We start from the raw sequence: 11508 nt of genomic DNA on the forward strand, positions 1-11508 counted from the left end.
GAGAAAACTTTATAAAACATGGGGAAAAAACAAAAAAAGTTTCCAAACCCTGAAGCTTATAAACAGGTAGATGCAGAAGTGGTATCAGTAAGAATTTATAACTTTCTTCTTTTATCAGTTTTTTTTTTCCCCACCCCTGGGTGGGGGAAGAGAAAAGAATTGCTCAATATTCAAATGAATACACAAACAGGTTTTGGTTTAATAAGTAAACAAGGTCACTTAATAAACAATAATAAAAAAAGAAGAGCATTACATTATAATATTACCAAGTTCTGATTTACCTCCTTGGCAAACAAGGCAAACTACTTTTCCTCCCTTTTTATTCCTAATAACAAAAAAGATTGCTGCCTTTTTGTTTTTCACTCCAGACTGGGATCCAAAATCGATAATGTATTCCAGGATCATTTCTGAGGCCTGGAGAGGTTTTTATTTTCTTTAGATGATTGCTCTTCTTCAAATCTTAGTTTGTTTTCCTCTGTTACTCCCAGAATGGTTTCAACATCTTCAATAGTGGTCTGTAAATGAACAATAAAATTAATGTTCATTTCTTAGGACTTTTTACAACATGCGCCACTCCTCAAGCATTTGCTTCTTTCTGAATTAAGCATGGTTTACATCAGGTCTAAGAGTTCTTGGGTAGCACAAATAGTTAAGTGCTGGACTACTAGCTGAAAGGTTGGCAGTTCAAACCCACCCAGAGGCACCTTGGAAGACAGGTCTGGCTATCAGTTTCCCAAAGGTCACAGCCTTGAAATCCAATGGAGCAGTTCCACTCAGAGTGTATTCCTTCAGCTGGGGCCAGTCTGCAAATTGTTAAGTTACTAGCTTGATGAAATAAGTCAAAAGATTGAGAGGAAGAATTTTGGAAAAATTTACACCAATTTTTATGCCTGTTGAATCTAATAATAATAATAACAACAACAACAACCCGGGCTTTTATTTTGTATGCCTTTGATTTTTTCATTTAATTTTCCTATTAATTCATTTTTGTTATACTTTACAAAAACATAGCTCCATGACAGATTTGAAAAAACAAAACAAAACTGATCCTTCACTACAAGTAATTGAGAAGCACTGGTCTAGTCAACCTAAAATGAGGACTGATGGGAGTGCTGTTTCATTGGCTTGTAGAGAGAAAGAGAGTACCTTTCTATTTTATTTTATATATTTTTTATTGAGGTATACTACCATAAAATTCGGGAGCTCTGGTAGCATAGTGGCTAAGACACTTGCCTGCTAACCAGACGGCTGGCGGTTCAAACCCACCAGCCACTCCTCGGAAGGAAGGTTGGGCAATCCTACTTCCATAGTGATACTGCTTCGGAAACCCAAGGAGGGGTCGCTATGAGTCGGGTTTGACTCGAGGGCACATAACAACAACAACAACAACCATAAAATTCACCCTTATAAAGTATACAACTCACTGGTTTTTAGTATAACCACAAACAACTATCACCACTATCTAATCCCAGAACATTTGCATCACCGCCCCCCAAAAAATACTCATTAGCAGTCATCCCCATTTACCCTCACAGGAGCTCTGGTGGCGTAATGCCTAAGGCACTTGACTGCTAACCAGAAGGCTGGCGGTTTAAACCCACCAGCCACTCCTCTGAAGGAAGATTGGGCAATGTACTTCTGTAGTGATACCGCCTCCGAAACCCAGAGGGGGTTGCTGTGAGTCGGATCCGACTCCATGGCAGTGAATTTACCAGGCCCAGGCAACCATTTTCTGTCTCTATGGATCTGCCTACTCTGAACATTTAATGTCATTGGAATTATGTAGTATGTAGCCTTTTGTGTCTGGTTTATTTAATTTAGTATAATGTTTTCAAGGTTCATCCATGTTGTAGCATGTGTCAGATCTTCATTCTTTTTATATGACCGAGTAACATTCCATTGTACAGATATACCATATTTAGTTATCCATTCATCACCTAACGACATTTGAGTTCTTTACCACTTTTTGGCTATTATGAATAATGTTCCTATGAACATTCATGTACAAATTTTGTGTGCACGTTTCCATTTCTCTGCATGTGGAATTGCCAGGTCATATAGTAAATCTATGTTTAAAGTTTTGAGGAACTGCCAACCTTTCATACAGCAGCTACACCATTTCACATTCTCACTAGCAATGTATGAGGGTTCCAGTTTCTCCACATTCTTGTCAACATTGGCTTTTGTCTATCTTTTTGATTGTAGCCATTTAGTGGGTGTCAAGTGATATTTCAGGAGCCATGGTGACACAATGGTAAATGCTTGGCTGCTACTGAAAGGTTGGCAGTTTGAACCCACCACCAGCTCAGTGGGAGAAAATACCTGGCAACCTACAGCCTAGAAAACCCTATGGGGCCGTTTATTGTCCTACTAGGTCATCATGAGTTGGAATCAACTTGACAGCACACAATAACACATTGTATTTCATTGTGGTTTTGATTTGTATGTCCCCAATAATTAATGATGGTGGGAATTTTTCATATGCTTATTGACCATTTATGTATCTTTTCAAAGAAATGTCCATTTAGATCTGCTTATTTTTCAGTTGGGCTGTTTGTCTTTTTATTGTTGAGTTGTAAGAGTGCTTTATATATTCTGTAAACTATATCCTTCTCAGGTATGTGATTTGCAAATATTTTCTCCCATCTTGTGGGTTATTTTTTCATTTTCTGATAGTGTCTTTTGATGCTCATTTTTAATTTTGATTATATCGGTTTTTCTGTATTTTCTTTGGTTGCTTTTGCTTTACGTATCTTAGCTAAGAATCATTGCTTAGTCCAAGATCATGAAGATTTACACCTGTGATTTTTTAAAAAAAGTTATATAGTTTAAGTTCTTACATTTATGTCTTTGATTCATTTTGAGTTAATTTTGGGTCTGGTATGAGCTAGGGCTCCAACTTCATTCTTTTGCAAATGGCTATCCAGTCATCCCAGGACCATTCGTTAAAAGGTCTATTCTCTTCCCATAGAGTTGTCATCCTTGTGAATTGTCACGTTTATGAAAAATCAATTGAGTATAAATGTTGGGCTTATTTTTTGACTTTCCATTCTATTCCGTTGATTTGTATGTCTATTCTTATGCCAGTATTACAAAGACTTGGTTACTATAGCGTTGTAGTAAATTTTGAAACAAAGAAGTGGGAGTCCTCCAACTTTGTTTTCCCTTTTCAAAATTATTTTGGGTCCTTTGCAATTCCATATGAATTTGGGGATTTGCTTTTTAATTTCTGCAAATAAGGCCTTTGGATAGGGATTTCATTGAATGTGTAGATCACTTGGGGTATTACTGCCATCTTAAAAATACTAAGCCTCCCAACCCATGAACACAGGATGTCTTCCACTTATTTAGGTCTTTTTAAAATTTCTTTTAACAAAGTTCTGTAGTTTGCAGTACAAGCTTTGCACTTCTTTTGTTAAATTCATTCCTAAGTATCTTACTCTTCTGGAGCTACTGTAAATTGAATTGTATTCCTGATTTCCATTTTGGTTTGTTCATTGTTAGTGCATCAAAATACAATGAATTTTTGTATATTGCTCTTGTGACCTGTAACCTTGCTGAACTTGTTTATTAGCTCGGATATATTTTTCATTGATTCTTTAGGATTTTCTCTCTATAAGACCATATCATTTACTAATAGAGATAGTTTTACTTTCATTCTATTTTAGATGACTTTTATTTCTTTTTCTTGCCTAATTGCCCTGGCTAGAATGCCAGTACAATGTTGAATGGAAGTGGCTGAAACAAATGTCCTTGTCTTTTTCTTAACCTTAGGGGGAAAGTTCTAAGTCTTGGACCATTAAGTCTGATGTTTGCTATGGGTTTTTTTTGTAGATACTCTTATCGGGTGGAGGAAGTTCCCTTCTATTCCTAGTTATTGAGTGTTTTTATCATGATTGGAATGTTGGATTTTGTCAAATGCCTTTTCTGTATCACCTTTCCATTTTAAATTCAGTCTTGTCTTTGCTGGTAAATTCTTGTTCACAAAATGAAAATACCTATTAGAATGTCATTAGGTAGTAAACAGAAAATACTGCCAAAGATAAAACTATTATACTTCTCAAGTTGTTATTATTTCTATATTATTGAGATTTAATTGTTTAAAACTTTTATAAACCTTCTAACAATAAAAGTCAAGATAACAATGATTCATCTAAGAAGTCTAGAAACCATGAGTTATTTAAAAAACATTTAGGAGGAACATGTGGCTTTTGATGATTTTGAAAGTCAGAGAAATAGTCTTTATTTTGTCAAGGGTGATTAGTTCTGCCAACCTCAAGTCCTAGCTCAGAGTCTACTTAATCTTTGTGGATATTGGGATGAACCATCTAACTCTGAATGTTAGCTGAATTTGGACAGGCTGAACTGATCACATGCAGAGAGGCTCAAGATTTTGCACATTGTAGTAATAGATTAAATGATGCTAGCTGGCAGGGACTTCGAATATAAATGATGAACATAGGTCCTTCAGGACCACTGGAACTTGATGCAACACTGGGTCTGTTTTTAATTTTTTAAAATTCAATTTCTTAATCATGTTGTGGGAAAAGCAATGGTCTCACTTTAAAGAGTAAAACATCATCATTGTTGTTAATAAAGGAATCAGGCCGTGGACTCAAGGGAAAAAAAAAAAATATATATATATATGTTTCTGTTTGGCTTTTTCATGTAAGTGAAAAATTACATGTGGTTTTCAGTTGAATCCCCTGAGTTACTTGACCCACTTGGATGTGATGAAGGTCTATGCTGGGAATCAGATGTGATCTTGGTGATCAATAACAAGTGTTCATCTCTGTTCAGTTGCTGTTTCAAAAACTCTGGTACAGACCGTCCTTCCATTCTCTAGAGGTCAAAGACTTCTACTCTCAGATTAGAAAACATACAACTGGATTTCACTGGCCGACATCTCAGAGGCCATCTGGAGGCTTCAAAAGGTTGGCAATGAAACATCTGCTCTGGGGTTTTGTCCTCCTTCTCCCTACCACATATTGTCCTTCCTGGGTCTCAGAAACTAGGATTCCCTAGGAATCTCTAGGCAAACACTGTGTATATGAAAAATAGGTAGGTTACATTCATGATTTTTGGTTGTGACAGTCTCTGTTTTGGTTCCATTGTGGTGTTACTGCTTCCTGTAACATCAGAAAACTCTATTGTCTCATGAGCTAGGGTTTGGAAATGGCAGCAAGTTAAACAAGTCTACTTTATTTCAAAGAAAAAGTTTAAACTATTAAATTTAACTAACGGGTTCAGTGGGAACCTTACAATATTGACCCTGCACATTGTAAAATATGTACTGCTTAAAATAAAAAAGATGGCTTAGCACTTGTTTACAATACAGCATGAGGTATTTTTAGCCCTGTATAGAAATTAACCAGGATCGTTAGTTAATTAACACCTCACCTTAAAATTGGTCTCGCCTTGCATATTAGGTGATGATATTTCTTGATGGATGATGAAGAGATTGCGAGCAAAGGTCATGAGGACCCCCTGGAGATCCTCGCCGATTGTTCTGTTAATGATATCCAAACAAATGAGTTTACCAACCATTCCCCTCACATGCTTAAAAACAATCACCCTCTCATTTGTGCCTGTCTGGTGATGGAATTTAATGAGTATTTTCAATCTCACAAGGTGGCAATCTTCAGGGAGATATGAAAGATGAGGCTCCATTTTAACTTGTCAACAAAAAGGATTTGCGTAATAAATATTTTTTATTAATCAACTTAGCAGAATATAGCAATAGGTTCAGTCATTCCTAGCAAAAAGCAACCACTGAGCTAGGACAGTAGTATTAACTCATTTAAAAAATTGTTTAAATTAGTTTAAGAGAATTGTTGCTAAGTGTAATTCATGCCTAATGATTTCCTTGTGTACAGAGACATTTGCACCTCTGTATCTGGAGACTTTTGCCTGTGGTTTATTTTATATTTCATGTGTACAAATGACTCCTGCTGCTTTAACCCATGTTCAGAAGAGAATGTACCTCTTTCATGAGCAGCTTTATTTATAAACTTGAGCATCCCTTCAAGAAGATTTCTGAGACGACTTCCAAACCATCCTATACAGTTATACTGTGGGTGGTGAATATTGTCCAACAAACAGAATACTGTAAGTTTTAACCAGGAAACAAGACTCCAGGGTATTTTTCTAGAATTTTCTTTATCAAACCAAAACCGAACTCACTGCCGTCAGGTTGGATCCGACTCATAGCAATCCCTCGTTGGGTTTCCAAGGCAGTATCATTACCGAAGTAGATTGCCCCATCTTCCTTCTGAGGAGTGGCTGGTGGGTTTGAACTGCCAGCCTTCTGGTTAGCAGTCAAAAACCCACATTTTAAATGACTGGCTTTAAGGCAACTGATTAAACCATGAAATTATTTATTTCCCATTGTTACCTGTGAAAATGTCAAGTTAGCTGCTAAGGCTTTGACCCCCATGGAATGGCTGCTTTTCAGTCTGAAGGGGTTTTCCCTTGGATGAAGCTGGGCATGGCAAGCTTCCCAGGCTCTAAGACAGGAGACCAGGGTTCTTTGTGCTGACACTAACTAACTGGGTGACTTTGGGGAAGTTACTTAAGCTCTCTGAGTCTTCATTTCTGCAATGAAGAAATTCAATCAAATTAGGGTTTCTGAACTTTTTGAGCTGCATCCTCAAAATTCATGGACTGCTCGCTCTCACTCTTATGACTGCTGAACATTAGTTATCTTTTCTTAAAAAAAAAAAAAATAAAAAAATAATAATGGCCAAGGGCAATTTCAGAGACAGCAACCCTTTTAAATAATTTGCTTTTTTATTGTCATTGTTGTTGTTGTTGTTATGTGCTGTGGAGTTGAACCCGACTCAAAGCGACCCCTCCTTGGGTTTCCGAGGCAGTATCACTATGGAAGTAGATTGCCCAACCTTCCTTCCGATTTTATTGTCATAGGGTCAGTATATATTAGACCTTGGGTGTTTCTTAAAACAGCAGATTCCTGGGTTCTATCCTGGATCAACAAAATCAGAATCTTCAGGTTGGAGTCAAGGAATGCATAGTTTCACCAGGCTGCCCAGGTGATTCTTATATACAGTAAGGATTGACACCCATACTTTCAAAACACACACACACACACACACACACACACACGATGCTGGGTGTACACATAGATTCCTGCCCCTCTTGCCATCCTTTCTCCTGCCTTCTAGGGCCTATGACGCTTCACTTGGGAACCAAGAGGCTGAATGGACTCTAATTTCCCTTCCCTGTTAATTAATTCATTTCTAGAATTTCCTCCATTATTCCTTCCTTGAACTTTCTCCTCAAATTCCACTATTCCAAGAAATATCCCTGAATAAATGAAGTGTGCATGAAATTATCCCTGCAAAGCCAAACCACAAAGCACTCTTGAAGCCCTAAAGAGATGACCTGCTGACTGTTCTTCGCCCGACCTGACCCAAATAGAATAAAGTTGAAGTCAGTGTGGATACCATATCCACAGAAGACTGTGTCAGAGGCAAGATGGAACCTGAGGAAGGGGCTATGGGCTCTGCCTTTTGGAAGGACACCTTGGCAAGTCACCAGATCATGTTTCATTCTGAGCAAGTCAGAATGGCAACTTGTTCTTTCCAATAGAGATTTCATCTCATGAAAAACCTCCCATTAAAACCTCCAGAGAAAATTAATCAACACAAAGAATAAAAGTTTCTATTTGCTCAGTTTTCCTTCTTCAACATGAGTTTCAGGGGCACTTTTCCCCCTGGAAATCCCCACCTATTCTATGACTAAAGATAATGGCTTTTTCCACCTAAAACCCTTTATAAATCCTAGGAAATCCTTTGTTCAGTGAGATACCTGAGGGTAGTGTAGGCAAAAGACCCTCTCCATCTCTCCCTCGCAAACCCCTCCCTTCTCCCTTTTCTTTAATAAACTTTGGTTTGTTCATGTGTTGCGGGGGGGGGGGGGAGAAAGAATTACTGGTATAATCTTGAATCTAATCTAATATTAAGAAACAGTAAATTAGGAATGACACAGCTCACAATCTCCTGCAGTGCATAAAAGTTCTGTACACAAGATGACCACCATATAGACTTTGTGGTGCAATGAAAAGAACACTGGATTCAGGATCAGAAGAGAGAAAACCCACTACCTGACCCAGGCAAATCAATCCCCTCTCTGAACTTTAGTTTCCTTATCTATGATATGAGAGTAGATTCATCCCTTCAAAAAAACTCAAACTCACTGCCATTGAGTCGCTTTGACACATAGCAACTCCTCCTTGGGTTTCTGAGGTGGTATCTCTATGGAAGTAGATTGCCCAATCTTCCTTCCGAGGAGTGGCTGGTGGGTTTGAACTGCCAGCCTTCTAGGTAGCAGTCAAATGCCTTAGGCACAACGCTCCCAGAGCTCCCAGATCCATCCCTTAGATCTTTCTATTCTGGAACATTCTCTGGGTCAATGACTGCAGTGAGGGGTAAGAATAAGATGGGACATAAAATAGTAGACAAGGCTCGAGAGTCTTTCAGGATGCCCATGTCAACTGCCCTCTCTGTAGGCTGTGTGAGTAGCAATAACTACTTAGAAACTGTACCAACAGAACTATTTCTACCACTGAAGCTAGCCTGCAGGTCAAGGCATCCTTGTTTGAAATCTCAGGTACAGGTGTAGGGACAGCTGGGGGAGTTCCTCTTGGTTACCATTCTAATTACTCATTCTGTAAACTTTAGCATCAAATCAACCTTGCTGTTAGGTCGTTTCGATGAAATGTTCATGAGACAGTCTCTTTTATCTCCTAAATTCTGTGATGGTTCTTCTTGAGCCCGGTTCCTCTCTGCGTGAGTAACCACCCTCCTGTGGCTCATGGTGCAGAACCCTGCCTTTGCCCAGTTAGCACTCCCTCTGTCTCATACTCTCAGTTCTAGGACACATGTCCTGCTCCTGAGTACCAGCCACTACTGGGCTCTGCCCCTACTAACAGGCTTTCTTCTTGCCACCCCTCTATGAGCTTGGATCTCTAATAACAGTGGTCTCTTCTTTGAGCTTGTATGGTTGTACTCCTAGCCCTCAGGATGTCTTGTTACTGAGGTTGAGAACTGATGGTCTCCCAGGGTGACCACTGGGCACCTGAGCCCCTTAGATCCCTATTTGGCCTGACTGGCTTCTCTTTTCCCATCCCCTGCCAGGAGCTCATGCCTCCTGAACACATCCCATGTGCAGGAAGGGTTCTCTTGTTCCCATCCTGGCCCAACTGGTTCTTTGCTTTTCGTGCTAGCCTGTGCTCATTAAGCTAGAGTTCCTACCTCTGTGTTCTAAAGTCCAGTTCTTGTCCTTAGCTAACCTATCTGTCTGAAGTCCTGAGCTTAGTAATGTGCTTAGACTTAAAACCTTTCCTGCTTAATTAGATTCACAACTCTGGGAAATACAAATGTCTTATATACTAGCTTGCTAACTGCAAATCCTTGGTTGTTCTAGTCCCGTATCTTTGTGTGTATGTTTCAATGTGAAGCCATGATGTCTACACTGCTATAAATGTTATGTTGTTGTTGTTGTAATGTGCCATTGAGTCAGACCCGACTCATAGCGACCCCGCCTTGGGTTTCCGAGGTAGTATCACTGCAGAAGTAGATTGCCCCATCTTCCGTCTGAGGAGTGGCTGGTGGTTATGAACTGCCAGCTTTCCGGTTAGCAGTCAAGTGCCTTAGGCACTATGCTACCCGAGCTCCCTAAAGACGTTATAAGAGAGAGAAATATAGGGCAGGGATGATTTCCTAGTGAGTTAGCATAACTTAAAGGTACCAAATAACCATCTTTCAAGATATCTGAATTCTGAGGCCTAGATAAAGAAAGGGAGCTCTGGTGGTGGTGTAGTGCCTAAGGCACTTGACTACTAACCAGAAGACTGGCGATTCAAATCCACCAGCCACTCCTCAGAAGGAAACTAGGCAATCTATTTCCGTAGAGATACGGCTTCGGAAACCCAAGGAGGGGTCAATATGAGTCAGATCTGACTCAGTGGCAGTGAGTGAGTGAGAGATAAAGAAACAAGTGTGCTACCTCTCCAAAATACTCTAGAGAGAAATTTGCAGGTAACAGGCAAGGGTAAAGAAGCCTCCTGAGGACTCTTCTCAGTATACACATATCCTCAGAAGATTGTGTGAGTGCTACAACTGGACCTGAGGAGCGGGCTGCACCCTGCCATTTGGGAGGACATCTTGTCAAGTCACCAGAACACTTCTGAGCATGTCAGAATGGCAACTGTCCCTCCATAAGCAGGACATCTGGGCTGGTTCCCTGTCAGTCAGATTTATTATGCATATGTATAAGCACTTGAGAGTAATATGTTGGTAAAACAACGTATTATATCTTACTCATTAATTTTGGATAATTAATCAACTATATTCGTGGACTCTTACCCATAGATATAAAATTATTTTATGAAATACTTACAGATCAAAATAAAACAAGATGGACTTCCAATAAATCAACATGCTGATTAAAATGCAATAAGAAGCACCATTCTGGTTAGTTTATTGTATTTCATAGAAATACTTCATACTCACAACACTCCCAACTTGTTTCTCTTTACGTGTTCAAATAATATAAAAACTGTTCCTTGTCTGTCCTGTGAAATTGAGCAGGGAGGAAAAAACAATAGCTTTTTATCTCAGAAAAAAGATATAGAAAATGTACTTCTCATTAAGACCATCAGAATCCTGGTTTGAATGAAAATCTAGAGCTACCTTTAAATATTGTGAGGAACACAATTGGAAAGGCTGTGTCCAGGATATGGAATCAATCTGTTCTAGGACAGTGTTTTGTGAAGTGTGCTCTTTAGAACACCTGCATTAGAATCGGCTAATATGCTAGTTCAAAAGGCATTTTCATGGGCATGATTCACGCTCAAAATCTTTGGAAGGGAATCTACCTTTTAGCTTTCTTTCTAGGTGATTCTCATAGACATCAAATTTGAAAACCACTGCTTTAGGAGCAATATCTGGATGGAATTTGTTGTGTGGAAAAAAACATTTGTATTTCAATGGAAATCATGTGTTGTCTCCAGTACACCCTGCTGCCGCATTACATTATGATTCTTTGGGAGTTATTTTGCAAATCTGTAAGTTGTAGGAAGCTGATAACCAACTAGTTGCTTTCGAGCTGATTCCAACTCATGGAGCTCTCACGTGTGTCAGAGTCGAACTGTGCTCCATGGGGTTTTCAATGGCTGATTTTTCAGAAGTAGATCTCCAGTTCTTTCTTCTGAGGTGCCTCTGGGTCTACTTGAACCTCCAGCCTTTTGGTTAGCAGCCAAGGGCATTAACCATTTGTACCAGGTAAATGACAGACAAGCAAATATCTGTCAAGTGTGGTAGAGATTCCATTGATTTTCCTCGGCTCTTCTTCTTGTGGTAAAATTAGTTTTGTCTCCATTTGCAGATTCATTTCACAACCCTTGATCTGGGAACTCTGGTGGTGTAGTGCCTAAGGCATTTGACTGCTAACCAGAAGGCTGGTGGTTCAAACCCACCAGCCACTCCT

The 11508-nt window shown here is 39.3% G+C and overlaps 1 protein-coding gene across 1 annotated transcript in view; it reads right to left on the minus strand.

The window, feature by feature from the left end:
* Positions 1–401: 401 nt before the first annotated feature.
* IQCH (IQ motif containing H) overlaps positions 402–11508 on the minus strand; it is a 379945-nt gene continuing 368838 nt past the window's right edge. The window contains exons 20-22 of the mRNA XM_042783268.1: positions 10533–10594; positions 5401–5509; positions 402–515 (exon numbers count right to left, since the gene is read on the minus strand). Of these exons, the coding sequence (XP_042639202.1) occupies positions 402–515; positions 5401–5509; positions 10533–10594 (285 nt within the window). The remainder of the gene's footprint in view (positions 516–5400; positions 5510–10532; positions 10595–11508) is intronic.

Source organism: Orycteropus afer, unplaced genomic scaffold (assembly GCF_000298275.1).
Source record: "Orycteropus afer afer isolate SDZICR_OR568_19922 unplaced genomic scaffold, OryAfe1.0 scaffold00015, whole genome shotgun sequence".
NCBI classification, from domain to species: Eukaryota; Metazoa; Chordata; class Mammalia; order Tubulidentata; family Orycteropodidae; genus Orycteropus; species Orycteropus afer.